General features: G+C 47.0%; 1 protein-coding gene across 1 annotated transcript in view; it reads right to left on the reverse strand.

The window, feature by feature from the left end:
* Nucleotides 1–27,076, reverse strand: part of INTS1 (integrator complex subunit 1) — a gene marked incomplete at its 5' end in the record, with an annotated part of 29,238 nt that extends 2,162 nt beyond the window's left edge. The window contains 42 exons of the mRNA XM_009080364.1: nucleotides 790–903; nucleotides 1,464–1,576; nucleotides 2,070–2,197; nucleotides 2,460–2,652; nucleotides 3,044–3,177; nucleotides 3,650–3,773; nucleotides 4,766–4,992; nucleotides 5,609–5,696; nucleotides 6,757–6,875; nucleotides 7,398–7,521; nucleotides 7,604–7,784; nucleotides 8,190–8,330; nucleotides 8,925–9,084; nucleotides 10,109–10,363; nucleotides 11,059–11,183; nucleotides 11,554–11,652; nucleotides 12,060–12,206; nucleotides 12,985–13,146; nucleotides 13,470–13,581; nucleotides 14,078–14,245; nucleotides 15,050–15,154; nucleotides 15,342–15,521; nucleotides 16,065–16,214; nucleotides 16,306–16,485; nucleotides 16,646–16,775; nucleotides 17,174–17,371; nucleotides 17,756–17,816; nucleotides 18,141–18,232; nucleotides 18,654–18,750; nucleotides 19,925–20,082; nucleotides 20,601–20,678; nucleotides 21,323–21,443; nucleotides 22,102–22,210; nucleotides 22,452–22,628; nucleotides 22,964–23,105; nucleotides 23,386–23,531; nucleotides 23,659–23,845; nucleotides 24,095–24,200; nucleotides 24,547–24,706; nucleotides 25,391–25,528; nucleotides 25,750–25,946; nucleotides 27,031–27,076. Of these exons, the coding sequence (XP_009078612.1) occupies nucleotides 790–903; nucleotides 1,464–1,576; nucleotides 2,070–2,197; nucleotides 2,460–2,652; nucleotides 3,044–3,177; nucleotides 3,650–3,773; nucleotides 4,766–4,992; nucleotides 5,609–5,696; nucleotides 6,757–6,875; nucleotides 7,398–7,521; nucleotides 7,604–7,784; nucleotides 8,190–8,330; nucleotides 8,925–9,084; nucleotides 10,109–10,363; nucleotides 11,059–11,183; nucleotides 11,554–11,652; nucleotides 12,060–12,206; nucleotides 12,985–13,146; nucleotides 13,470–13,581; nucleotides 14,078–14,245; nucleotides 15,050–15,154; nucleotides 15,342–15,521; nucleotides 16,065–16,214; nucleotides 16,306–16,485; nucleotides 16,646–16,775; nucleotides 17,174–17,371; nucleotides 17,756–17,816; nucleotides 18,141–18,232; nucleotides 18,654–18,750; nucleotides 19,925–20,082; nucleotides 20,601–20,678; nucleotides 21,323–21,443; nucleotides 22,102–22,210; nucleotides 22,452–22,628; nucleotides 22,964–23,105; nucleotides 23,386–23,531; nucleotides 23,659–23,845; nucleotides 24,095–24,200; nucleotides 24,547–24,706; nucleotides 25,391–25,528; nucleotides 25,750–25,946; nucleotides 27,031–27,076 (5,872 nt within the window). The remainder of the gene's footprint in view (nucleotides 1–789; nucleotides 904–1,463; nucleotides 1,577–2,069; nucleotides 2,198–2,459; nucleotides 2,653–3,043; nucleotides 3,178–3,649; nucleotides 3,774–4,765; nucleotides 4,993–5,608; nucleotides 5,697–6,756; nucleotides 6,876–7,397; nucleotides 7,522–7,603; nucleotides 7,785–8,189; nucleotides 8,331–8,924; nucleotides 9,085–10,108; nucleotides 10,364–11,058; nucleotides 11,184–11,553; nucleotides 11,653–12,059; nucleotides 12,207–12,984; nucleotides 13,147–13,469; nucleotides 13,582–14,077; nucleotides 14,246–15,049; nucleotides 15,155–15,341; nucleotides 15,522–16,064; nucleotides 16,215–16,305; nucleotides 16,486–16,645; nucleotides 16,776–17,173; nucleotides 17,372–17,755; nucleotides 17,817–18,140; nucleotides 18,233–18,653; nucleotides 18,751–19,924; nucleotides 20,083–20,600; nucleotides 20,679–21,322; nucleotides 21,444–22,101; nucleotides 22,211–22,451; nucleotides 22,629–22,963; nucleotides 23,106–23,385; nucleotides 23,532–23,658; nucleotides 23,846–24,094; nucleotides 24,201–24,546; nucleotides 24,707–25,390; nucleotides 25,529–25,749; nucleotides 25,947–27,030) is intronic.
* Nucleotides 27,077–27,081: the final 5 nt, after the last annotated feature.

Consider the following 27,081-nt stretch of genomic DNA (forward strand, 5'->3'; position numbering starts at 1 on the left):
TCCCACCTGTACACAGAGTGAGTGTAATAAAGGCAGTTCTTCAAAAAGCAGAACAGAGATGTGCCAGATCAGCACAACTCAACCTGCCCAGGCAGAGGTCACCAGCTCTGTCACACCATAGGCAGGGGAAGGAGTGGGGGGTGAGGTTTCCACTGCAGAACACCTTACTCTGTGACTGAAAGATCTTCACAGAGTGTCTCTTTTAAAAACAATGTCCAGGCAGGACTTTTTCCTCCTATTCTACCTTAGAAGGAAAACTGTCACCCCAATACCAGAACTGAGGTCTGAATACTGGACACTTGGAATTTCAGAAGACCTCTGGAGAAGAAAACTATTGCTCCCATATGCTGGGTTAACATGATTTTCTTCTATGAAGACCATTTGGGCATTTCTAACACAATCCTGTTTCTCATCAGTTTAGTATTTTCATACCATTAAAAACATGGCATTCCTATCAGCACTCCAGACCTGGCTCCACATGAACTGCAGCACTCCTTCAGTTACTCATACTATCTCCCAAAGCACTTAAAGATCCTTGAAGAGCCCCAAAGCAGAGGGAGCTGAAGTACTGCTGAGCTAAGTGCTAATAGCATCATTGCAAGCCTCTGCCACAGAATCACAGAAGGTTATGGACAAGTTAATCCAAAAATGGAACATCCTAACTGCTGGAGCCTTCCAAGCACAGGAATGAAACAGAAAAATAGCCTGTAGCTGACAGACAAGTAACAGGGTTGGCAAATGTCTGCATTTGCCCTGTGTCTCTGCACAGCTCTGCAGGTCCTCACTTACCCTCCACTGTTTGGCCTCTGGAGAGCCTCTTCATGTATGGAGCCATCTCAGCTGGTGTGAGAGGAGTGAAGAGAGACACACTGACAAGGGGGAGGGAGCCAGCTGCTGCTTCATCTGGGAGAGAGAGAGAGCAGGTCACTCCTGACAGCCATGGACTGCCCAATATTCCCTACCAGTGGTGTCATGAGCCAACCAGCAATGCTGTAACACTATTCCTGGCTCTCTCACTGCCTCAAACCTCACTGCACCTCCTGGCACCCCCCTCAGCTAACACCCAGAAGAAAAGCTTCATAAGCTCTTTTAATACTGAATAATTTTCCCATGCAAGTTGTAAACAATGGAGGAATACATGTACCCTTAGTGTTCCCTGACAGGTCAACCCCTAAGTGTGGCTGAGAAAGGAAAAATCCACAAGAAGGAAACTTCCCCTTGTAAAGGGCTATTCTTTGGCTCCAGTAATGATACCACTGGCAGGGAAACAAATTCACCCGTTAAGTTACTGGTTTCCAATTGCTGAGCATAAAAGTGCCATTCTCCACTCTAAACATCCTTTCACTGAGCTGTTGTGACAGGAACAAGCACAGCATACAGCACAACACACACAAAACCACCTGTGCTCCAAAACATACTGCAGGTTCACCAGCTGGAGTCACTCTTCCCCCACCCAGACTCACCATCCTTCTCTTCATCAGAGCCCCTGTCCGAGACGCCACTCTTACTAGGCAGGCTCAGCCCAGCAAGGAGGGACTTCAGCATTGCTAGGTCACTGTTGTCTGATGACAGGTCACTGGGGGAAGAGGTGGCATGTTTAGCTTCCAATAGCAATAAAGGCAGGAGGACAAATAACAGCACAGATATGTACACTAAAACGAACAGTTGCTTAGAAGCAACAAGACTTTTCTTTTCATCCTAACTAAAGTTCAAATGCATTCTCCCCAGATATCTGCAGGTGGGACCCTGCAGCCACAGCTCCAAGGAAAGACCCTCCAGCTGCCCCTTTGAAAATGATTGCAGGGACCTACAATGCCTCAGTATGGCATTTTGGCCATTATGTGAGTCAAAACCATTATCTGACTTCCTCAGGCTCAGTTTTCACCTACAAAAAGGGATATGCTGCTCATCTCAACAGAGACTTCAGGGAGCTAAGGGTGAAAAAGTGCCATATTAACAGCTATTTTGTCACATCCTCTTGCTGTTTTCTGTCTGATTAGCTCCTGGCAGCCTGACTGTGCACGTTCTCCATGAGCTAACCATGGGCTAACCAGCATAAGGAAGCTTACTGGAGTGGATCCGAGTGCTTCTGCAGGAAGGAGACAGCTGCCTGGGCATTGCATGTGATGTACTTGTGGATAAACTGGACAAACTTGCTGATGAAGGCAGCCAGGTGTCGTGAGGATTTTCTGTAGTTCTGAGAAAGGATCAAGAAGATGAGTTAACAAAAAAAATGCAGTGATGCACTGCCCCAAACTGCACCTCTGGGTACCAGGGAGCAGTTTCTTCATCTCCTGTCTCCTCTTCAAGCTCTCCAAAGGTACTTAATACCTTTTTGTTCTTAGGCATATGAAGGTTTTCCCTTCACATGGGAAGAGCTGGGCTGGCCCCGTGTTACACGAGCTTCCCCATCTAGTGGCTGGCAGGCGGCACAGGGAGGGGAGCAGGGATTTTCCTACCAGCAGCAGACGGATGAAGGACAGGAGACAGTCCCAGAGTGCCGCCTGGTGCTCATTCTGGAAGACCTGCGGCTGGAGCAGCTCCAGGATCCCCAGGACGTGGATGAAGAAGGTCAAGTGGTTCTGCTGCCTGAACTCCTGGAAATTGAGGTGAACACGACCGTGTAGTAGTGCTGCAATCATTGGCAAGTGCCTGAAACACCAAACAGAAAAAATCCAGATCTAGCCTCTTTCTAGAAACAGTTACATGTTGTTACACCTCAGTTCCTGGAAGGAAGTGTCCCTTACCCTCTCACAGGGTTCAGGACTTGATCGTTCTATCCAGACTCGGCAAGCTGCATTTCCCACCCATATTCTGTTCTCTAGTCTCCAATTCCAAGAGTACTATTTCCAGGCAGACACAGAGCCAAAAGAGGTGCTGCCTCATTGTAAGAGATAAGACTTTGCTGCCCTCTCTCTTGACTTCTGTACATGAGAGTGAATTCTCTCACCATCATACTGCAAGTTTGTTCCTGCTCTAGGACTAGAGTGGATGCTTCTTAATGAGCCACAGGCCATGCAGGGGGTGAAAGGGAGAGTGGTACCTGAGGAGGAGGATGGGATGAGCCACAGCCAACTTCCTGCAGGCCATATTAGCATCCCACACACGGCTTTCCGAGGACTTGGAGTCACTGGTGTCTGCGAGGAGGTTAATGAATCTGTGAACCAGGGCATCGAGCTACAAGAAAAATAAAGAGTAAGAAGTTTAAAGCACAATCCATCCCCTGGCTCTTCAGCAGTGTTTCCCAATTCCTTTCCAGCTACAGTGGGCGGTTAACAGAGATTATTTTCAGGTAGAATCTGTCAGAAAATGAAATGTTCTAGCTGGCACAGGATCTGAAGTCCACAGTCCCCTACAGACATCAAAGCCATATCAGACGCCTGAACACTTGTGTGTTTGGCTCACAGAAACTTGCAGAACTTATACGATTTTATAGAAGGACACTGTAAAATAAACCACACCTGAACTCTGCTCCTGAGAGTGCAGACAGGGAAAAGGTAACAGAAGAGCAGTGTACAGAAACCAGTTACCCAGGAAGCTTTTGACAGTTCTGGGCATCAAGGTAGCATCCACTCTGGATACACAACTGGAAAAAGGCCTTCCTATGCCTCCAAACTGAAAAAGGGCCTTCCTATGCCTCTAACTTTACCTTGCAAGTGCTGCTGTCTCTGGCTCCTTCACTGGTGAGAAGCATCTCAGGCATAGGCACAAGGAGCTCAGGTAGTTGCAGGTATATCTGCAGCAGAAGGTCCTGGCAGCATTTTCCCACAGAGCTGGAGGAAAAAGGGAGAGGTCAGCCACTGGTTACTACATTAGTTCAAACAGCAAACATCCCTGATCCATCAGGTCACCAACAGCTTTCCTGCATGTGGCAAAGAGACCATGTGAAAATGCAGACACCACTAATCTCAACCAGCATTTTTTAAGTCTTTGCTTCTTTAGAACTACTCAAATCATTCACTGTCTACCAGGATTCATCCACAGTCTGTGGGGATCCATCATTAGGCCATTTGGAGTTAGAAAAATAGTTACAAAGAGCTACAGGACAAGGAAGCTCTGCTTACATCTCCAGTGAAGAGTTCCTGCATGTGGTACTCATGGCCATCCCCACCCCAACTGGAGGATAGAACCACAACTATTCAGACTAGCTAGCATGTTCTCTACCCACCTGAAACCCCTGTAGGTGCCTGGCATAGTCTGCACTGGAGGCAGCACAATGCAATGGCAACTGAGATTACGCAGTATCCTTCCTAAGATCACCATAAGTGAGGTTGAAATTAGGTCAGTTCATTTCACTGCCACAAATACATCATCTTCCTGTTCCCTCCACAGTCCTAAAATAGCTGTTAGGAAACAATCTAGTCTCCATTCAGCTTTGAGAGCAAGCATAGCAGTCAGAAGCAGAATGTATTATGGACAGTGACTCAAGGGATGAGTAGACAAGAAATCCCACGTTAGGAACTAGTAATTAAAAATAACCATTGCCTTACAGAAAGGGAAAAAAACGTATGGCAAGCAGTTCATCCTGAAGCCCTAAAAGCAAAAGGGCCCTTAAACTTCACTTTTGAAGTCATCTTCCTGGTCCAAGTAGCACTTAAAATGACTTATTCCACCAAGCCTCTGGGAGGACACTGTGCACTTTTCACACAGGCTCTGGAACTCCATATTCTTCATGAAGACATACTGGCAAGTCTCATCATTACCTGACTGCCTGTGCCCAAAAACTACAGTTACAGCAGGCAGTGCTCCCTGTTTGCAGCCCTACCTGCTTCCCCACTGCTGGATGCAGCTGATCAAGTACTCTGTTACTTTTTTGATGTTCTCAAGGTCCCCATGAGAACAACTGAGCAACAAAGGCAGTCGAGACTGGATGAGTGTGCAGGAGGCCTCATCAGTGTTCTGGTATCTGGTCTCTGCTTCAGCCAGGATCAGCTCCACCATGCTGATCAATTCTGATGCCTTCAGGTGCAGCACGAACTCCTCACGGCGCTTCTGCAATGCAAGAGAACATCCCAAATGAATCCACACCAAATCCCTACATCCTTAGTTCCTTCTAGTCACACCTTCCTCAAATGGAATGGAACATCTCTTAGAACTAGACTTAAGAACTGGCCCATATCTAGAGCTCTAAAAGCCTCACAGCCCCAGACGAAACCTCTCTACACCTCTTCTACTTCTGAACTCAATTAGTTCCATCCCAGCATGTGTGATGGGTCAGAAATCACAATTCAGGCACCAAACCAAAGAAATTCTGTAGAGAAGAGACACAACATCCTTCTCTTTGCAAAATGGGAATTATCCAAGCTGGATTTCAGCTTGCTCACCACTCTAGCCTTGTGCCTTTAACAGATATTGTGGCAATTGCTGCAGGGGAAATGCCAAGTGGGCAAACTTTGTGTGTTCCTATCAGGTTTTTGGACTCCAAATTGCCACTGTAATATCTAACATAGCAGAGCAGCTAAGTAACCAGCTGAGGTACAGGCAGCATACTTGGCACACTGCACCTGAATCACTCCAGCCACCTCTTGGCCATGAAAAAATCAGGCACTGTGAAAGCATTGCCACTCACTTCATCTAGAGAGGAATCTTGGAAGAACTGAATCAATACCTGAGGAGTTCTCTGGTCCCTTCCCTGCCAGATCCGAGGAATGTGAATACAGGCCCACAAGAAATCCAAGGATGCAGTTGGGTCAAACCTGCCAGAAGACAAAAGAAGACAGAGTTGCAATTAGAATCAACACAGCCCTCAGGCAGCACACACACACATGGAAGCATCTCTAAACATGATGAGTGCTGTGAAGAAAGAAACATCTGCAAATGTAAAAATAGGACCCATTAAGTCCTGAGAAGGGGTTTGGTTCTGTTCCCAGATTGTGACTAAATATTTGCTGCAATAAGCACAGCACAGGGTATGGAGCTGAACAAATGGCATTCAGCAAGTGTGGGGGCTACATGGAGCCTTGCACCACAAGGCCAGGAGAAGGTCACTAACACAAACAGCTGGTACAATCAGACCAGTGACCTTACTGTCCCAATGTACAGAACATTCTATTCTGGCTGTTACCTTGGATTGCATAAATTCATGTAATTGTGAGCAAGAGATCAACAATACAATAATAAGCAAACTGAAATACTACCAGCTTTGGAAATACTGCTAGTTGGGTCATATCCTGAATTACTACCATTAGGTGTTAGCACTTCCTAGTCCAAAAGTGTAACAAGTTTAAGCACAATACTACCTACAGTGGCACTTCAGTATTTGAGAGCTGTGTATAGTAGCTAAGAGCTAGGGCTGCTCCAGAAATCAAAACTGGGAGCCTGATGCTAGGAAGGGGTTAGAGAAAGACTGGCAAGGGAGTTTAGTACAACCAAAAGATCCAGCAGAGCCTACCCAGGTACAGAGACAGCCCTCAGTTTGCTAACCAAGCCATCCTGCAAACCCTGTGCTCAAAAAGATTATGAGCAAGGGCAACGCAAGATGGATTACCCACGATTAGCACTTTCTGTTTAGAACACAGCTAAATCTTTATGTGCTGCTTCCATCAAACAGCAGGTAATATTTATATCAAGGTACACAAATCAGCAGGACTGAAATCAGCATCCTTGTCACAAAGCCTGTTGTTGGCTGAGTTACATCTCCTGGCAGACACATCATGGAACGTGGCAGCTCTTGTTCTCAATCCTCTTTGTTCTCTCTCAGGCATAATGAGTTGCCCAACTCAAAGCCCTTTGCTAGGCCTGAAAAACAAGACTCACCTTTGCTCCTGGTTTCTGCCAAGCAGAAGTTTGATGCACTGGTGCAGTGTGGTCCAGCTGGACTGGTGGGTCAGGAGAGCCAAGAGGTAGGGGCGAAAGGAAGGCACCTGGGACCCTGCCTGAAAGGACCAAATGAGGAAGGCATGTAATAAAACAGACCTTGCAGTGAGGTGGATGTAGGAGATAGAACGTGTATTGCAGAAGGATAGCAATCCAGGGAGGCAGACAGCAAAGACAGCAGGTGGATTTAGGATTTGAACTGCAGTACTTTCTAACAGAACATGGCATCGGCCATGTTTTAGTCTTAGCCTTGGTACAGCATTTTTGGGCAAGCTATTGATCTGTCTGCAAAAATACCAATGAAAACACAGCTGGCTGGGCTGTTACGGAACTGTGTTGTGTCTCTAATGCACTCTGAAGTCCTGAAAAGAGCACAGCTGAGGAGATGTAAAGATAAGATAAAACGTAAGCCTTGCACTGAGAAGGATGCACCAGAACTCCCCTCCCAGTCAGCCTGTACTGCTTTGTAACAGTAATGTGTGGCAAAACATAAAACTACTCCTTGCCCTGTTTCCAGGTGCAGGTCAGTACTCTAGAAAGGTGGTTTCAGCACAGCAGTCCCTCTACCCAACAACTCTTACTTTGTTCCAAGAGAACAGTAGCTTCTGCTGGAGATCAGGGCAGCTGCTGATCACCTCAGGGTCCAACATCTCCAGCCAGTCATTGAGAAGGCCAGAGGCAGGTCCTGGCCAAGCTGATTCAGTACTGCGGAGAAAACAAAGCCAGTGTCACTGCTGATAGCAGCACCCAGATCTACCAGTGAATATCCATCATTGCCTAGGCTCACCTGCAACTGTCCACCTCCTTCTTCACTGGTGTCTCTTCCTTGTCCTGGAGCAACAAGGAGCTCACCACAGCAATGGGTTTCATGGCAGGACACCTGGCAGTGGTCTCAACAGTAGCTGAGAAGAGGACAGTCAGGAGTTCCTCCAGGTATGGAGAGTGAGTTTCAATCAGACCTTGAAGGACTAATAGGAGAAAGATATCACTTATTAACCTCAGGATGTGGTGAAAGGTACAGAACGTTACGAGTATCATGAAGGCAATCAGTCCAGCACTGCTGATAGCGTGGCTCATTAAGGAGGAGGGAAGCCATTTTTATCTGGGATAATAGGCTTCCCTTTCTCTTTTTGTTAGTGGAAACCAACAGTTTGCTGACAGACTTATTCCCAGGCCCAGACAATGGTTTATAAACCCACATACCAGTGCAGGGAAGGAGGTGATACAAGATAGGATCAAGCCTAGATCAGTTCACATTTTCTGATCCAGGCAGAAGGCAGATTCCCATAGCCTGCACAGCAGGCACTCCCTTGCTGGGCTGGAAGCTCAACCTGCTGCTGCAAGAGGGAAGGAGAGCAGAAAGACAGCCATACCTTTGCTGATGAGCTCAGGCTCCACATTACACTTCTCTCCTGATTTCAGGGTTGCAATGATGGCACAGACTGTGGAGCTGATCAAGTCAGGGTCATGGCGGAAAGTCAGAGCTTCTGTGAGGTGCAAGAAGCCACCTCGAACTGCAAAGAAATCATAGCACTGGCATCACAGGGACAAGTCAGCCCCCACATCAGGCTTTTGTCCTACGGATGTGGCTGCAGGGCACAGCTACTCAAATGTACACACTACACTACTGCCATTTTACTCCCGCCAAACCCAGTAGCAGCTCTCCAGGATGTTACAGGGACTAAGACAAAGCTCTGTAACCACAAACCCATTTCCATGCCTAAGCTCTTGCTTACAAACCTCTCCCAACAGACAGCAGATGATAAACAACTCTACAAGACATGATGAGACCTTGTTCCAGAGGCTCATGCTCATCTACCAGGACTACAGTTTGCACAAAATTCCTAGCCTGATAAACTGGAAGTTTTCCCTAAGAGACCTGCTGTGCTTTGTGAGATGCTACCAGGTGTCTACTGCAAACCCCCAGAGTTAAGTCACTTGTTCACATGCTCACATAGCCCAGCACAAAACCTCTCTTCACCACTCCTAGGGATACCTCTCTAAAGGGCTGCCCACCACACTTCCTGCTCTGGGTGCAGTTTTGCTTCTGTCTCTTTCTTGTTCCACTTTGTCCCCTCTGAGTTCCATAACCTGTCCAACACCATTACCATCAGTGATCCTGTGCCTCGAGGAGTACTGCACAGCAAAGGCCTTGAGCTGAGCACGCAGGGGACCTTCTTCCACTGCAGGGTTCTCCAACCACTGCAGTATCTGCATGAGCACTTTAAAGAAGAGTGAGGAGAAGGCAGTGTCTTGTGGCATGCAGCGCTGGGGAGTGCAACAAAAGAGACTTGATTATACACACATCAAGAATACAACAAAGATGTCAGGAAAGATGTAGACAGTGGCACGTAGTGCCAAGAATACACAGAACACAGCTCTCTGTCAGCCCACAGCTCACTCAATGAAGGCAGCAGCTTCTAGTGTACAAATGCAAGGCAGAAGACTCAGGCACACACAAAATACCTCTTCCAGCATGACTAAGGGTAACTTTGTGCTTTCTTTAATCATGAGGAAAGGAATGGGATACTTCACTGGTTAAATCTTGGCCTGCTCTGAAGACTTTTTCAAGGAATTGTTCAAAAGGCTGCTCAGCCTGGAGAAGAGAAGGCTTCAGGGAGATCTTATAGCAGCCTTCCAGTACCTAGAGGGGGCCTACAAGAAGGTTGGAAAGGAATTTTTGACAAGGGCGTGAAGAACAGGTATTATATAGTAGGAAGAAATTCTTTACATTGAGAGTGGTGAGGCACTGGCACAGGCTGCCCAGAGAGGCTGTGGACTCCCCACCCCTGGAGGTGTTCAAGGCCAGGCTGGACAGGACTCTGAGTAACCTGGTCTACTGGAAGGCATCCCTGCTATGGCTGGAACTAGATTATCTTTAAGGTCCCTTCTAATAAAAACCATTCTGTGATTCTATGATTCTATGAATTAGACTTCAGCTCTCAAGTTGTCTGCAAATGTCCTGGCTTGTAAAACATGGCCATGCTACAAATTAGCACAAATTAGAGATTCCAAAACCAATAGAAACCCATAGTTGCAAATCCACAGTGCTGCAGTTACCAGGTTAGGTCAGGTATGGCTTACCTGCAGGGTTAGGTGTAAGTCCCAGCAGTGCTAGGCTAATGTGACCAGCCTGCACCCACCTGCCTATGGCCAAGCAAGCTGAGCCCCTCTGTGTCACACTCAGCATTACACAGGTGTGCAGAGCAGAGCAGATGCACTGCAGATTTTCTCCTCCCTCCTGACCCCTCTCTGTAAAACGCCACCCAGCTCCCCACGTCACACTGCTCACCTGATACTGGTAGAGCTGTCGCATGAGTGGGCAGGAGATGAAGTGGTGGCGATGCATAGCCATGACCAGGGCCCCACTGTGTGCAGAGTTCAGCAGTGCAGCCACTGCCTGCAGGAGCCGCGGGGTGATCCCGCTCACCTGCGTGTTCCCCTGCCGGATACGAGCCAGGTCCTGCCCCAGGGCCTGCTGCAAGGCCAGGGCGAGCGGGCGCAGGCTGGAGTTCTGCCATCGTGGGTCTGGGTTTAGTGGGAAAAGCTGGTGGGATACGCAAGGGAATAAGTTTGTGACAGCAAAGGAAAGGAGTTGCTACACCATAAACACAGGACTGATTTACCTTGTACAATTATACTGACTGTGGGCTAACAGGAACCTTCTGATACAGCTTTTTCAATAATTTAGTGCCTGGTACATGAACATAAGCAGCATTTCTGCAATGCCAGCATGGCTATCCACACTGACACTGCAGGGGGATCACCATACTACCCAAATACAGACAACCAACTTGGCCAATTAATTCCCTGTAGGCTCCTTCTGGAGTCAGTGGAGGGAGGGAGGCTCTGCAAGCAGACAAGCCAGAGTACAAATGCTGTTTGCACACAGTTTTGCTGCCAAGGCCCTGTGAGCATTTTGCAAATCCTCTATCCACTGCTGAGAGGAAAGGCACTATACACAGAACAAACAAGGTGCAGAGACAGTAACATGCTAGTAGGCACTGACAGTACTATGCACGATGAAAAGCCACATCATGTTCCAACTACACGAAGGAATTCCTGCCAGTATCAATTCCACCAGGCTGTAATGGCACAGCCTGACTGCGTGCAGGGCTTTCATACTTAGTGCCCGCAAACACTGCAGGAGGAAGGGGGTCACAAGATGCAAGTGTAAGAAAAATGGATTTTTGTACAGCTGCTGCAGGGAAGCAGCTAATCAGCCTGAGGTTGTAACAGTACCTGCAGAAAGATGCCTGCCAGATCATCTTCTGGGCCCAGAACACGGACCTGGCTCAAGGCCCGGATCCGGCTCTGGCCTTGAGAGTTCTCAGGACTAGATTTTGACCTTGCAGTCTCAGCACTGTCTGCAAGAAGAATAAAAGGAAAGAAAGGAGACTGTTGTTACGGTGGCTACCATCTGGAACCCCAACACTGGATCACCTTCAGCTTTAGTCTCTAACTACTAAGGAATTCAGCATCTTTTCTCCTGAATCCAAGCAAGACCTATTTTTCCATACTATGCAGAAAAAATCCCTGCAGTAAACTCAAAAAATATTGGAACGCCTCCCTTTCCCAGGAGCAAAAAACTCTAGCAAGGATTGGTGTCTATGTGTAGCTTGCTGGCATATTGCAACACAACCCCCTTTGAAGATGGTTCTTCCTGCCCCTCTCAACATCAATGAAGGAAGGAAGATTGGGGAATGACTCTGATATTTAGGCTATCCCAGGCAGTACCTCGGCGGGCTGGCAAGGAGGCAGTGAGTAGGGAATGGAAAGTCTGGCCTCCTGTTGCTCCTCTCTCATGTTGAACCTCCACAAGATGAGCCATGTAGTCTGAAAAACGGAAAAACATAAGAACACATCACCATCTCACTCTCTTTAGTAAAGCAGGACAGAACTGTCTGTTTGTACAGCTCCCACAGACAAGACAATCTCCTGTTCCTAAGGACTTTGTAAACACGATGCCTTGAAAACTTTGTTTATTTCACAAAGTACCTTCCAAACTACTTTTTAGACTCTGTACACTCCAACCCACAAAATCCTAACCTATTTCAGGAAATACAGCCAAGGGCCACCCAGATAAGCACTAGAGAGGCGTCTACAGTGACAACAAGCTGCCAAAACAGCCTGTGCAGTTTGCTGAACCAGATTGAATTTTTCCAAGGAAGTCACGGGAGATACTCATGAAAACTGTTCAAGACAAAGTAAAATGCCTAGTCAGCCTCATATGAAGCTCTTACTCTTGTCCATGATGTTCTGCTCCAGCGTCTGTGGGTCATGAGATACTGCCTGATCCAGGTACTGCAGCAGTTTGCTCATGCTGGAGACTGGGATTCCAAAAGACTGAACAAAGAGAAGCAGCTGCTGTGGCTCCAGGTCCTGCAGGGCTGAAATACACAAACACTGAGTCCTCAGCCCTCTGAATTGTCCACAGAGAGTCATCTCTATTACCTGATCTTTGTGCTTTTGGTGGGACCAACAGTGACACGTTAATGACAGGGCTGCAGAGAGCCTAAAGCCACAAGTGTGACAGCTGCCTACTATGTTTTCTTTCCTCTGCAAATCATTGCTGCCTTATTGCATCTTCCAGTTAATTCACTCACTGGCTAATTTGATCTTCTGTTTAATTTGATGAGAACCTCAGTAACACAATCATTTGTATTAAAAAATAACTTCCACCCTATCTGTTGATGGCTGCAGGCAGGAATTATTGAATAATTCAATCACTGGCTATAGACAGCTGTCATTTAATTAGTAAAATAGGATGAAAGCTCTGAATACCAAGAAGAAAGAGAGCACTGACAAGCTGTGCAAGGACACAAGTAACTACAGGTCTAGCTTACATCCTTCAGACACTGCTTTCCACACCACAAGCACAGCATGCCCTATGGAAGCAGTGCTGTGCTTGTTGTCTGGTGAATGTAGAGCTTAGTTCCATCTGAACTGCTATAAAAAAGATTGGACTCCAACTCAGAGTCTCCCATTTCCTTTAAAACACACAGGAAACACAATACCCACACAGACTTACACCCCAACTTTAAACATAATAGTGACTGATGTCCCCACCCAAAGGCATCCAAGCAGGATGGCTGGGCACACCTGAGCAGGGAAGCTTCTCCCTTTTCTTTCAGGAGGGTCTGGAACACCAACATGCCACAGGCTCACCTGCATCCACGAGACGTGGGACCTCGGAGCGGATCATACGCAGCTTCAGCCAGTCAGGGAGCAGCAGAGCCTCCTCTGAGGTGTCAACCAGAAAAGCAGTAGGAAGAGGCTTTTTCTCCGGGAACCAAATATCCAGTAAGGTATAAAAATCACCATCCCCTGCTAAAAGTGGATACAAAATTATTTCCCATGTTCACAAGCACCTAGAACACCCTGTCCTTCTCTGTCAAATCAATACACCAGAACACACTGTTGTTTTAATATTTTCTGTTGTCTGAAGAAGGCAGAAAAAATCAGCCTGAAAAGCCTTCACTCTCTGCAGCAATATTCTGATAGATCTTACAGCTACTAACAAGTACTGCAAGGCACAAGGCTTTAAGTAGAAGGATTAACATGAGCCTGACCTGTTAAGAGATGGCAGATAGAGGAAAGGCTCTCTGTATTGTCCATAGCACCCTGAATAAATCTGAACACACTTCACTCACCTTGAGGTGGTCCCAGTGTCAGGAGAATAACCATGGCATGAACCACAAGGATGTGCATAGTAGCTGTTTCTCCACTAGTCCAACGAAGGAACACCTGATCCTGGGACTCTGACTGGAAAAAGGCAGTAAAAACCAGGATGAACAAAGGTGGGGAGAGAAAGGAGAATGAGATCTTTGAGCTACAGACGAAAGGAAAACATGAGAATGGACAAATGTAGTGAGACCAAAGTTTCACACAGCCCAATAAGCCAATAAGCCTGATAGAGTTCAAGAGGCATTTGGATAATGCTCTCAGGCCCATGGTGTGATTCTTGGGGATGTCTTGTGTAGGGCCAGGAGCCAGTCTAGATGATCCTCAAGGGTCCCTTCCAACTTGTATATTCAGTGATTTGGTAATATCTCCAACAGTGGCCACAAAAGATACTCAAGGCAGTTACAAAAGCTTTTGACAAACACATACACTTGGCTCTGAGATTATGCCAACATCCAATTATTTTTAGACCAGGGAATTCTTGAACCAGATCTGGTTTATACATAACTAGTAACCCACAAAGGGCTTCTCTTTTGTTAACTTGCTCAGTTCCTTTCACCTGCAGGGAGTGACTCACCCAGCTGTACACCTCCTCGCCCTCCTTACTCTGCCGCATGCGCTTGATGTAGCGAGAGAAGATGGAGAGAAGAGCCACGAGCACTGCATCAGATTCAGCACTGTATGAGAGCTTGGAGAAGAGGTGGGACATGATGGTAGAGCGTTCCACTATCAGTCGGGCTACATCCTGCAAGGGAAAAACATACATTGAGGTCTTTACTGGACAACACAGTCAGGTCCTCCTGTTTCACTCCATCACATTCTCCAGTTTCCATCATCAGTCCGATTGACACCACTCAAGTAGAACTGACACACCAGGGAAAAGGCTTTGCATGCATCTTACAGTGTCCCCAGGTGAGCACTCTGATGCATCCCATAACAAAGTAAGCATTTACCTAGTAAAAATCTGCATTTCTCTGAAGAAAAAGATCTACTGACTATTATCATTTAACCTTCTCCGTGTATCTAAACAGATCTATGTAGGCAGCATCAGCACATAAGCCTTAAAAGCAATGAAATAAAGCAACCAGAGACAGAACAATGAAACAAAATTCATTGTCAAAAAAAAGAATCACCAAAAGCTTTTTGAAAAAGAAGAGACACCCAAGAGAAAGCTAGTTTTGGTTACAGGAGAGTGCACATCCCACCACTATCCTGACTTCCCATCCTGTTTCCAGATACATGTGACTACAGGTTTAGCACCTGCTTACTTATGAAACACTGCCAGGTGGTGGTAATTCCTTCAAACCACTATCCACTCCTGCATTCCCCATTCCATCTGATGGGCTGCTGGACAGGAGGTTGTTGATCTGATATAATTTCACGATATGAACCCAAGACACAGGTTGCCTTTCAACACATATGCAGAGACACAAACATGCAGTTATCAGTCACATGGCCCCAAAAATCTCGTCCTGCTGGTACAGCAAGTCCCATGCCTACTGCTGTCCTGGGACATGACAGGTGTTCCCTGTGCAATCCCTCCTCTCACCAGAGCAAGGTCGTTGTGCTGTCCCTGCTCCTCCACTGGGGCGTGCTGGGAAAGGTACACCAGGTAAGCACTGATGGTCTGGGGATCTGTCTCCATGTGGATGGCCTAGAATGAGAATTCCTTTCATTAGAAGTCAGGATTTAACAAAAACAAGCACCAGCATAAGAAAAATTCTTCTGCATGCATATAAATATGCCAATGTCACACCCAGACACAGGTTGTTCAGATTTGTTGTAACATGAGCAGAAAAAGAACAATCTGGTCTGTTATCCCTTCAGCTGCTAACACCTACCTGCTGCAAGGCCACAGCTGTTGCTGCTCTCACACTGTCGAACAGGGGCAGCCTTGGGAGGTCTCTCAGCAGCCACTGATATCCCTGCAGCAGTTCAGAATCACCAGAGTCTTCTTCCATGGGGTGATCTTTCTCCTCTCCATCACGCATTCCTCCTTCTGACAGCACCAAGGACAGGCCCTGCAGAAGTCACATGGACACAGCTGTTGTATTTGAAGCCACAGCTGGACTGCTAGTTTCATACTAGTGAATATAATAGATACAAGCTGCAAATACCATGGAACATTGCAAATGCAGCACACAGCAGGTTTTAACTCCCATATAATGTGTTTTCTTGACAGAGACCCTGAAGTTTCATTCTTCTCTCCCCAGCTCTCTCCTTTTTGCCTTGATCACGCTCTCGAGCACCAAACACTCACTCATTTACACTCCCCACGGACAACAGCCTCTGCCAGTTACTCCATGTAGAAAGTGATCTACACCTGAGCTTAAGAAACACAGCAAAATCCAGCTCTGTCTTAAGAAAACTACAAACTGGGTGTTGAACAAAAACTTTTAGCAGCAGGGAAAAGTGCATTTGATGGGGTTTGAAGATTGAGACAAGTTGCTGAATGAGGATGGCATGGAACAATTTCACTGTGCTGGCTCTGGATTCAGGATAATCTGGGGCTCTGTCCTCATCTTCTGACAGACCCTAGTCAAGGTGATGTTCATTTTGCTCACCTTCGTGGCCAGGACCCGAGAGGCCACCTGGGAGGAACTCAGGCGTCGCAGGAAGTAGTCAAGCACCTCACAGGTTGTCTGCTCATCTGCTTTGGGACCCAACAGCAAGTCTTGCAAGCGTCCAAGCAATTGCCTCTGTTTCTGTTGTCTCTGTGGAGTGAGAAGTTGGCCTGTCCAGTGAAATCAAATCTGGGATGCACAGAAAGTAGACAACAGAAGAGATTTCCAAGAGACTACTCACCTGGCGTTTCTTGGCACGCTGGTCCTTACTCTCACCCTCTTCTTCTTCTTCACCTGAGGTTGATTCATCAGCAGCATCATGAAGTAGGAACTCACAAAGGCACTGCACAGGTAGGACATCCAAGGAGCCCTCACTGGACTGAACCAGATCTGCCAGCCATGGCATTGACTGTGAGGAGGCCTAGGAGGCAGGAGAGTAACATGAGAATAAATGCAGCACACTGACCATTTAATTCCTGAGCATCTGCATCTCACTTAGCTTCCTTTTGCCCCCCACTCTGCTCAAGTTTCAGAGGCAAGGGATCAGATCTCAACACAGCCAAACCCTCGAGGGAGCCCACCTGTCTCTGAATGATGTTGAGAAGAAAGTCAGGATGACGACTGCGACACAGCAGGTGACCCAAGCGAAGCGACTGGTTCAGGCTTTTCACCTGCTCCAGGACATGTGGTGGAGGTCTGCGAGGGGGGCCCCTGCCAGAGAAACAAGAAGTTATCCACAGGCTGACACACTTCCACTCTGGTGTGATGAGGATCAGTCAGTTCAGTAGTGCATGAACGACACGTGGGTGGCAACAAAAGGACCAGGACCAAATGTGACACAATATCAATGTGTCCAAGGTCAGGTTGGATAGAACCCTGAGCAACCTGGTCTAATAGAAGGTGACCCTGCCCATGGCAGGGAGTTGGAACCACACGATCTTTAAGGTCCTTTCCAATCCAAACCATTCTGTGATTCTGTGCCCATGGACTGAACTACCAAACCTCAAGACTCTTCTGGCCCACATCAACCACTCTATGGAGCAGTTGGACTTCCTGACTAGCAATAACTGGGATTTCATGATGGCACCAGAATGCAGAAGGCTACTTACTGAGGGTCCAGACTTGTCAGCTGGGACAGCAAGAGGCTGCTGCTCTCTGTAATTGTCTGTTTTGTGGATGCAGCAGCCAGATGACCCTCAAATGCAAGAATCTCCTGTTTTTCCCTCTGGGAGATTTGAAGTTCACGATTAATCATCTCCGTGCGTGTCTCCTCATCCGTCAGGGTACATTGGGGATAGGAATAATTACTGAGGAAATAAGTTAAAAAAGAAGAAAATGGTTATCTTGGCCTATTCAAAAGTCATGAACCACAGTCAGAAAGACCCCAGGACCTCTGCTCTGATAGACAACACAGAAGAAACAGGGCAGCTACCCAATGGAGCCAGGAGACTGAGACCTTTTCAGCAAGGCATGTTACACTCATCCCCTCCTTTTTCTCAGCTTTATTCCCTTACTGATAATATTTCTGTTGAGGGAAAGCACTTCTCCCACTCCAACTGCAGTGTTGCTGCCAACCAGCTTATTTCACACCAGTCTCACTGGAAAGGAAGGAGCCATGTGGCACAAACTTCATTCAGAAACAGTGTTTTCAGTGGTCTGTTTGATTTATATGGGGATTTAACTATACTTACTTGGTCATGACCATTTCCATGAGCATCTTGAGAGAGGGGTACTCCTCCCATGCAGCCAGACCTGCAGCAGAAAAGAGGACAATCAGGAACAGATGGAAAAAATCAGGGCTTTTATATATACTCTAACACATTCCAAGGTGGGGAGATAAAAACTCCGCCAAGAAGAGCTCATGACACTTTGAGCACAAACAAGGTGATTCCAGCCACATGCTGCTCCAAACTTTCACACTGTGTATTTTTGCACCCACAGGGAATACAGTTGTTTCACTGCAGTTACCTCACCAACCCAGCACAGGCCTTGCACACAAGCAACCAGACTTCAGCAGAAAGCACCCGGGCCAATTTTTGCAGCAGAACTAGCATCCTGAGAAATGTCCACACTCACCAATGTTTTCAGGATTGAATGCAGCCACTACAAGCAGGAGAGGCCAGGCTTTCCAGTAGAGGGTAGAAATAGCCAGATTTGGAGGCTGGTACCTGCAAAAGCCATCAACAGACAGAATTGGTCAGATCTGGTTACTTAAGCCCATCTCAAGTCTGCTTTTCTCCTTAACCATGCACAATTTAGATTCGGCCAAATCAGTCCAGTGGCTTGCAAGAAAAAAAACAAGCACCAAGAAACCCCACAAAAGCCCACTCAGGAGGGACAGCACGGTTCCACTAAAGAATTCTAGAGCAAGGTCAGAGTTCTTGCAGAGCAGAGACTGTTCCATGACTTGGGTCTTGACTGCTCTAGAGAAATTCCCACCTGAACATGACACTGAAAAGGTTTCCTCATGATTTTGTTATTATAAATTGTAATAGGGAAAAGCATCTTAAAATCTGTGAGCTAGGATTGTTAGTCACAAAGTGAAAATGAGCTAGATCATAACAAGACTGTCTATGTGATAACCCTTACCCTGGGGGTAGCTGGATATTCTCTGGATGGTGGTAAGTGCACAGATTCAAGACTGCATCGATCAGCTGGATTCTTTCTACCCTCAGGACCTCGACATCTGGAGGAGAAGAGACTGAGCAAGTTATTGACCTGTCTACCTGGCTGAAAGTCCTTCATGAACAGCATCACAGTATAAGAAAAATTTTACTTCAAGCAACTCTGTTATTGTGGGCTTGCTCTCAGGATATTACAGAAACAAAAACCCAACAACATTTAAAAAGCAACAACATTTTAAAAAAGCTACAAGTCAATATATAAGGATATTAAGCTTTTCAGCTGCAATTTGGTTTAAATTCTTAAGGGTAGCGTTTTTTTTCCCAAATGCATCCAATATGATACTTGTAACTTCTTCAGAACTCCTTCAGGTAAGCTGCGAATCCACTCAGAACTTCTGGGGCTCAGAGGAACTAAAAATGCACTTCAACTTTGCTGCAAGCTTTCAGACTCACTCTAACTTAACTCTGAGTCTTCCAGTATTTGAAATGGTGCAGCACTTAAAATGCTATACTGAGAGGCTGGACACATTTTCAGAGGACATTAAACAGCAAAGTCTAGCTCATTCCACTTGCACTGACCAGATCTGGATTAGGTTTTGCCATTAACCAGTCAGCACCAGAAGCATGCAAGATGCTTTAGAACCAAACTCTGACAACCCCCTGAACTCTGCCACAAACACACACGGTTCAAAAGAATGAACTCTTCAGGGATGATTTAGACAAATGCTAAATGAATTCATAATGGGGGTAAGACTTAAGGCTGCTTTTCTAACTGCTGTTCTGTATGTGTTTGAATAATGGACTTGGGAAGAGCACATAACACATTGGTTAATTAGTTTAACTTCCAACCCTTCCATTTCTGCATAGCCTAAAAATTTCATTTTACAGTATGTATAAAGGACTAAATTGAATTTAAAAATGCTGACTCAAAACTCTGGGTGGTTGTTCACAGTCTTTCATCCTTAACACAACCAATAATTTCCCAAACGCTCCATGATACAAAATTAGTAACTGGGAGAAACAGTAGGAGAAAATAAGAAGCTTCTCCAGTGAGAAAGCAGCAGCAGTACATGTCTGGCTTTGAGCCAAATGCTTAGCCATCAAGACTAAAATATGCTTTAAGTGATGCAAAGGCTCGTTGGTAGGTGGTAGGAGCTGCCTCAGCCCTGGGTGGCAATAAGAGGACACAGAGACAGAAGCAACCACTCGCTGGTTGGAGCTTCTGTGCAGTCTCACCATCTGCCTGCACAGCTGCAGCTCTCTTCACCAAGTGGTCTGCTAGCTCCATGGCATCCGCGGGGCCCAGAGGGAGGTCCCGCGACAACCCGATCACGAGGATCCGCATCAACGTGTCTTCCAGGATGGGCACCTCGGAGCACAGGCGAAGGAAGAAACTGCAAGAGACATAAGACACCACTCATGCTTCTTTGGACAGCAGCAGGAGGGCTCCTGGAACCCTCCACACACCCTAGAACTGATCTGAGCAGAAGATAAGTCACGGCTTAGTTTGTAACTCCTTCCCTGGTCTCCAGGTCCAAATGCAACTACGTGGAACAAATCACTTTTGGAGTATCACTCGCATTGCCTTGTATTTCTACACTTCAGCCTGTTTGAGTCTGAGCTCTCTAACATTACCCCAGTAACCCACACAGTGCAGGGCTGCCCTCCTTACAACATCAAGATACAGAACAGCTTGGCACAGGGAACAGGAAAGAAGGAGGAAGAGGAACAGATGGAGAATGAAACAACACCCCTCAATTTTAAGGCAACGCAACAGATGAAGAAAATCTAAGCACAGTTCCAAACCTCCCCCCCAGAGCTATATAAGGAACACCAGAAAACATCCATTCCTCTGCCTCCAGCTAGAGCTGCTCCCTGCCTGCACCCTGCTACAGGAGGGGCATGCACTCACTTGCGGTCACTCTCAGGGGGCCAGTTGTCCCATTTGTAGTAGGTCTCTGGCTGTTCTGTAAAGAGCACCTTGTGGAGGCTGTAGAGACAAAGAGGACAGTAAATACCATCTGTGTGAGGCTCAAGAACACATACAACAGTCCAGTCTCACCAAAATCCTGCTAAAGCTTTCCATCCTACACAGGAAGGAGCCTTCCCAGATAAGCTAGTCTAGCAAAGGCAACAACATGAATCAGAACAGAGAGGACTATACAGTATAGGCACTGGGCTCTTAGACTTCTAGTAACCTATCTTGCTTACTAATAATTCTGGCTTGACCTGCCTCAGCAATGCTTTGTACCAAGACCCCAGTATACCACCTGTTTTCCAGAGGTAGGCACAGGAAGCTATGTGAGCAGCCCTCAACCATACAGACTGAAAAAGGATGTCCAACAAAAGAACAAGAGCTCCACGGGGATCATGTTTGGTCAGATAACTGGAAATGCTCTATTGAGCAATAATACAAATCAGAAATTTTTTCAATGATCATATATTTCTGGTTAAGAAGATGCATCTGAAGGAGTTTCACAGGAGACAGTCTCAGCCTGACCCCTGCTAAAACTGTGTCTGCTCCCTACCTGATAAAGGGAGAAAAATCTAACCAAACCCTGGTTTATCATAACATGTCACACACTGCTGGGGAAGGGACTGGTTATACACAGAGATGACCAGGCTGTCTCTCACCAGTGCACATAGTCCTTTGGAGCCAGTTTGCTGATAGATGGAACAACTGTATGTAGCCACCAGACAGCATCGCGTTGGATGGCAGCAATTTGGTTCTGGAAAGAGCGCAGCACCTCCAGGTCTGAAAAACAGTCAGATCACAAGCCCCATCAGGAGCCAAGCAGTAGAGGGTGGCAGTTTCTAAAGCAGACAGTAACCAAGGCTCTGGGGCATAAACAGTAAATCAGAATCACAGGATGGAAGAGACCTTAAAGACCACCTAGTTCCAACCCCCACAACACAGGCAGGGACATCTTCCACTAGAGAAGGGGAACAAGAGAAGGGGAGAGGTATATCAGACAGCCCTGAGCATCCCAGCACTGACAGCACACATATTTTGATTTCTGACACTTGCTGCCACAAAACCCCCCAACACATAGCACAGGCAAATTAATGTTCTGAGAAGACATTTGGGCAGCCACTTCAGTGCCACCCAAAAGGTCTGACTTCTCAGCCTCAGGTACCTGGTGATCCTTATGGCTAACCCCCTATGCACAGCTCCCTTTCCCCAGCCTCTCAACCACTGCTTCCATAGGCACAAGCAGCACCAAGCCATGCAAATGCCACATATCTCCCTACTCTGTCAGACTCAGGATGACAGCAAGCACCCTCATGCCTCTGTTCAGAATGGAGACTCGCACCCCTTCCCATCCCCAGCTGCTATGTTCCCCCAGTCTGAGAGGCTGATGATTTCTACCAAGCTGACCATCTTCAGAGGGAACCTAGGTTGTTCTGCTTACTCTTTTTCTCTCCTTTGTCCCAAGCAATTCCAGCCTCCTTCACCTGGGCTGTGATACCAAGCATCATGGAGACCGCTAGCAGATCAGTTATGTGGATAACAAACCGCTCCTTCAAACAGAAAGGAGAAAGAAGTGAGTTGAATCAGCAATACCCAAAGCTGCCTTCTGGAAGTGTTTTGTCATCAAAAATGATGATCATGGATGTTTGGAAATGGGATATGGGAGCACTGCCATGAGACACACAAACAGTGACTCACTCAGATACCAAAGAGCAGAAGAAAGAACAGTCAGAAAAGCAGATATGGGAGAGCTCAGTACACCACTGGCACATCCAGGGCAGAAAGTGGTACCTTGAATTCCATTTCTGCATATTGGGCCTCCTTCCGTTCCTGCATGAGACCCAGACAGAAGGCCTGGAAGTTGATCTCATGTTTCGTCTGTTTGATGATCTCTCTCAGCAGAGCCCTTGAAGCCCGCAGGTAATCGTCCTTGGTGGTCAAAAGGTCCTGGAACACCATTGCTAGGTACTGGGACCAAACAGAAAGAGAAAACTTTCAGTACACTGAAATGAATCTGCATCCACAAAATGCAGAGACACAAGGAAACCATGCTGGTGGTATCCTGCCCTTCAGACCCCTGGGGAGCTGTAATAACATTTCTCTCATGAAACTGCTAATGCAATTGGTCACTCAGAACGTGGGAGTTAGAAAACATCCATGTATGTTTATTCCTACCAAGAGCTATACTGTAATTTGAAAATAGGACAATACATCTGTCTGTGAAAAGATTCATCTGAGTCTCAACTGAATCTGTCAGGTGGGGTTCTGGGGTCAGCATCAGTCACACAAGACACTGCACCTACCTTTGGAGCTTGCTCTGAGCTGTGCTGAAGCACAGTATACAGGATCTGCATGTTATTGGGATTCCTTGCATTTGACAGTTCATTGAAAATCACAAACTTAATGGTGGTGCCCAGGTTATCCCTGTGTGCATTCAGCAGCTCTCTGCAAGGGAAGACCAGAGACACCTGAACTGACTTTGCATTGCAGCTGGACATGCTGTTTTGATTTTTCTTTGAAGCATTTAGCACACAAAAGTGAAAAGGATATAACAGCACATATGTCTGACAATATCAAAGCATTACTGAAAGACTTCCAGAATAATGAAATTCATTTAAACTAACACAGGACACCCCATGGTCCAAGATGGTATTTAAAACCAGTCAAGGCACTGGGCATATATTCCACAGTGCTTTCTCTTCCCATCACCGACCTGGTCACTCACCTGACACACAGCATGTAGTGGTTGAGAAGGACTTTTGGCTTGAGACGAATTTTGATCAGGTTGGAGATAACTTCCATGTCCTCTGAGCTGTGGGTGTTGCAGTTCATACAGACTGACATCAGCAAGTCCTGAGCTGGCTTGGTCAACTGCAGAGGAAGAGCAGAAAGGCTCCACCCACTTGCCACTACAGACCAGAAATGTAACTGGCATAGAGTACACAGCCCTCCTGGCTGGATTCCAGAAGAGCTGTGCTTCAACAGCTCCTATCCTTACCTTTGGATTCTGCAGCCACATCTCCAGTCTCTGCACAGCCATCTGACGCACCTCTTTGTAGCCACAGGTTGCTGTCAGCAACCTAAGGAGGTTCCTGGAGACATTGTCCATGGGCTGGCGCCGGTTGAGCTGGTCCCGCAGCATGTCTAGGACATATTCCTCCACACTCTCTGCAAGGTCTTCATATCTGGGCCACACAAATCACACTTTATTTATTTCCACACAAGCCAGTCCAGAGACCAGCACTTTGGTGGTGGTATGCATTACAAACAAACTACTCTTTTCTCCTGCAACCAGTTTCATCTGATGCTCAACACCCCAGCAGGTGCCACAGGAGAGGGAGTGCAGAGAGAGCTCCCTGTGGCAGATCTGCAGGGTGGGTGAGCACAGACACATCTACCACATGGCTGCATTAGGAGAGGAAGAGGCACTGTACCTGGGCATGAGCTGGCCTGCCTGCTCTGGGCTCATTTTCTCCTCTGCAATCAGCAGCTCACTCTGGCTGTCTTCCTCCTCAGTCATGGATGGGTGTGGGCTACTCCCTAAGAAGAGACCAAGACACAGCACATCTCATCAGACAACTACTCTTTCTTGAGATCACTCATGCTCTGATGTCTTCAGCTTCTTTCAGGGATCCCTTTCAGCAACACTGCAGGAGGCCACAGCCAATGGCTTCCTCATGCTGCATCATAAACAGGCCTGTTTTTCACTACCCTCAAACATCCCTTGGACATGAAAGAGCCCCAAAGAGAGGAAAAGCAATGCCTGGAACTCAAGTCTGGTCTATGTGACTCCATCCAGTAATAAACCATTCTCACAAGTCATTAAGCACAGCAGGCTCCATCCTCTCCCTAACCCTTTGTTCCTGGTTCCCAAACATCTTCTTACCAGCACTAAGGTCTCCTCCACTACGTCCAACTTCTCCATGCAAGAGCATGGTCTTAGGAGGCATCTTTGTGTTAAAAGCTGTTTGGATGTTATCCACAAATGTCTTGCAGTGAGGGCTGTCCACCCAGATACGCTCCCCAAGGGAGTCCTCAATGTAAACCTGCAGAAGAGAACACAACCCATGTTCAAGCCTTTTGGGCTTTTACTGATGATTCCTTAAGTATTTGTGAGCTTCTGCAGGTTTTAATTATTTTTAATACACAGCTGCAAAATAGGAGATTAGCAGAACCATTGCATGGATGAAAAACAGACCAGATGGCTGCAGGCAAGTCAAATAAGAGCAAAAAAAACAGCTATCACATCCCAAGCTCTACTGGCCACTGACCCCCTCAAGCAAAAAAGCTGATCAGGTTTAGCAAAGACTTTACAAGAACTTCTATCACCAAAATATAGAAGATGGGTCTTTCAGAAGCTCAGCCTTTTTGAATGAATGGGCTGTTTTAACCTCTACAGACAACTCAGAAAGTAAGGAGTCTCTGCAACACATCAATGCAGACTGTCAAAGGCACCTCAGAGAAGAGCAGCAATAAGGCAACAAAAGGCAAAGGAGGCCACAGCATTCCAACAACCCCAGAGACTTTTCTTTAAGAGCACAGGTCCAGACCCCAATTTCTGCCTTCTTCAGCTGAATTCCCACACTGGACAAGAAGCCACTGGTTACCCCCTTCCCTGCAGTGAGAATGAATCCTCTGCTGCTCTCCTACCCCAACACACCCAGATCTCCCAACCCAGTGTGCCCACTGAGACAGACTCAGTCCAGCAGAAGTCCCCTCAGTTCAACAACCTTGACAAAGATCTCTGGCCAGTTCTCATCCTCTTCATAAGCTGCCATGAGAAGGTTGCAGGCCAAGACAGACACGAGGCTATTCCCTTTGGCTTTGAAATTGATGGAGGCATCTCTTCGGAGGAGACTGCACAGTGCCTGGAATGTCATCCACACAAAAACAGAGTAATAATTATCTGGCAATAAAGCAAACAGAGAAGCTGCAGAAAGAGAAATACCAATTGCAGCAGTTTGTCACAGAGTTCTGTTATCTACAAAGACATACAGATCATGCTCTGGCCTCAGAGGAACTGCAACTCTGCTCACAAGTTGGCAGCTCCAGTGTAAGTTCAAGAGTGCTGACAGGGCACAGCTCTCACCTCAATAACCCCTTCGGTTGCAAATATGTTGGGTTTGATTTTTGCCAGGTACATGAGGCTCAGGTACAGAGTGGTGTCAGGTTTGGCTCTGTTCATCTTCAGCTGCTTCACAGCTCCACACAGCACCCCCTCAATCCGGTCATCATTGCCTTCTGCCTCTGCTGCCTCAATTTCATCCAGCAGCACTGTGGGCACAACTGCAAACACCAAAACACAGGCATCAGCATTTACTCTCACCCCAACCAACCCCTCTGAGGTGCTGGAGGGGCAGTCACCAGGACAGCAAAACATGGACCAGCTCAACTCTAGCCTCTGTGATGACTTTTCCCTACTCAACTGCCATTATAAGTTCTGTTTGACACCTTACAATGACCCTTGATTAACAGCAATAGTGCTGCCAGCAGCACTAGGGAAGAGATTGTCCCTCTGCTCAGCACTGGTGAAGCACCTTGAGTGCCGTGCCCAGTCCCAGGCCCCTCACTTCAAGGACATTAAGCTGCTGGAGCATGTCCAGAGAAGAGCAATGGAGCTGGGAAAGAGCCTAGAGGGTATGTCATATGAAGAGGTGCTGAGGAATTTGGGGTTGCTTAGCCTGGAGGAGGCTCAGGGATGACGTTACCACCCTCTACAACTACCTGACTGGAGGTTGTGGCCAGGTGGGGTCAGTCTCTTCTCCCAGGTAACAAGTGACAGGACAAGAGGACAGAGCCTCAAGCTGTACCAGGGGAGGTTCAGATTGGACATTAGGAGGAATTTCTTCACAGAAAGGGTGATTAGACACTGGAATGTGCTACCCAGGGGGGTGGTGAAGTGAAGTGGTGGAGGTGTTTAAGACTGGGTGTGGCACTTAGTGCCATGGTCTGATTGACCTGGCGGTCATCAGTCACAGGTTGGACTTGCTGATCTCAGAGGTCTTTTCCAACCTCAGTGATTCTGTGATTTTTCCATGCCAGCACACTCCTCTGCAAATGCATCAAACACCAGAAATGAAATGACAGTTCAAAAGGCAACATTCACGCTCAGATTCTGCTAAAGAAATATATGACTAAAATACTACAATCCACACTCAAACCCTCGTGGATTCTACCAGATGCTGCTATCAAACAGCTCTCAGCAGAACAAACACAACAGGAGAAGAGAAAACTGAGACTTCAGCACTATATCCAGCAGAGCAAATCCTCAAGGGCAGCACCGAGTGTGTGCCTGCTTCAAGAAAGGCTCCTGGGCTGTGGCTGAAGTTCCACTCCGCCTTCCCCGTGACAGGAAGCAGCGAGGCCTCACCTTCGATGGGGATGACAGACGGCTCCTTGATGGAGGGCGAAATGGCTCTTT

This window comes from Acanthisitta chloris, unplaced genomic scaffold (genome assembly GCF_000695815.1).
Source record: "Acanthisitta chloris isolate BGI_N310 unplaced genomic scaffold, ASM69581v1 scaffold26238, whole genome shotgun sequence".
Lineage (NCBI taxonomy): Eukaryota > Metazoa > Chordata > Aves > Passeriformes > Acanthisittidae > Acanthisitta > Acanthisitta chloris.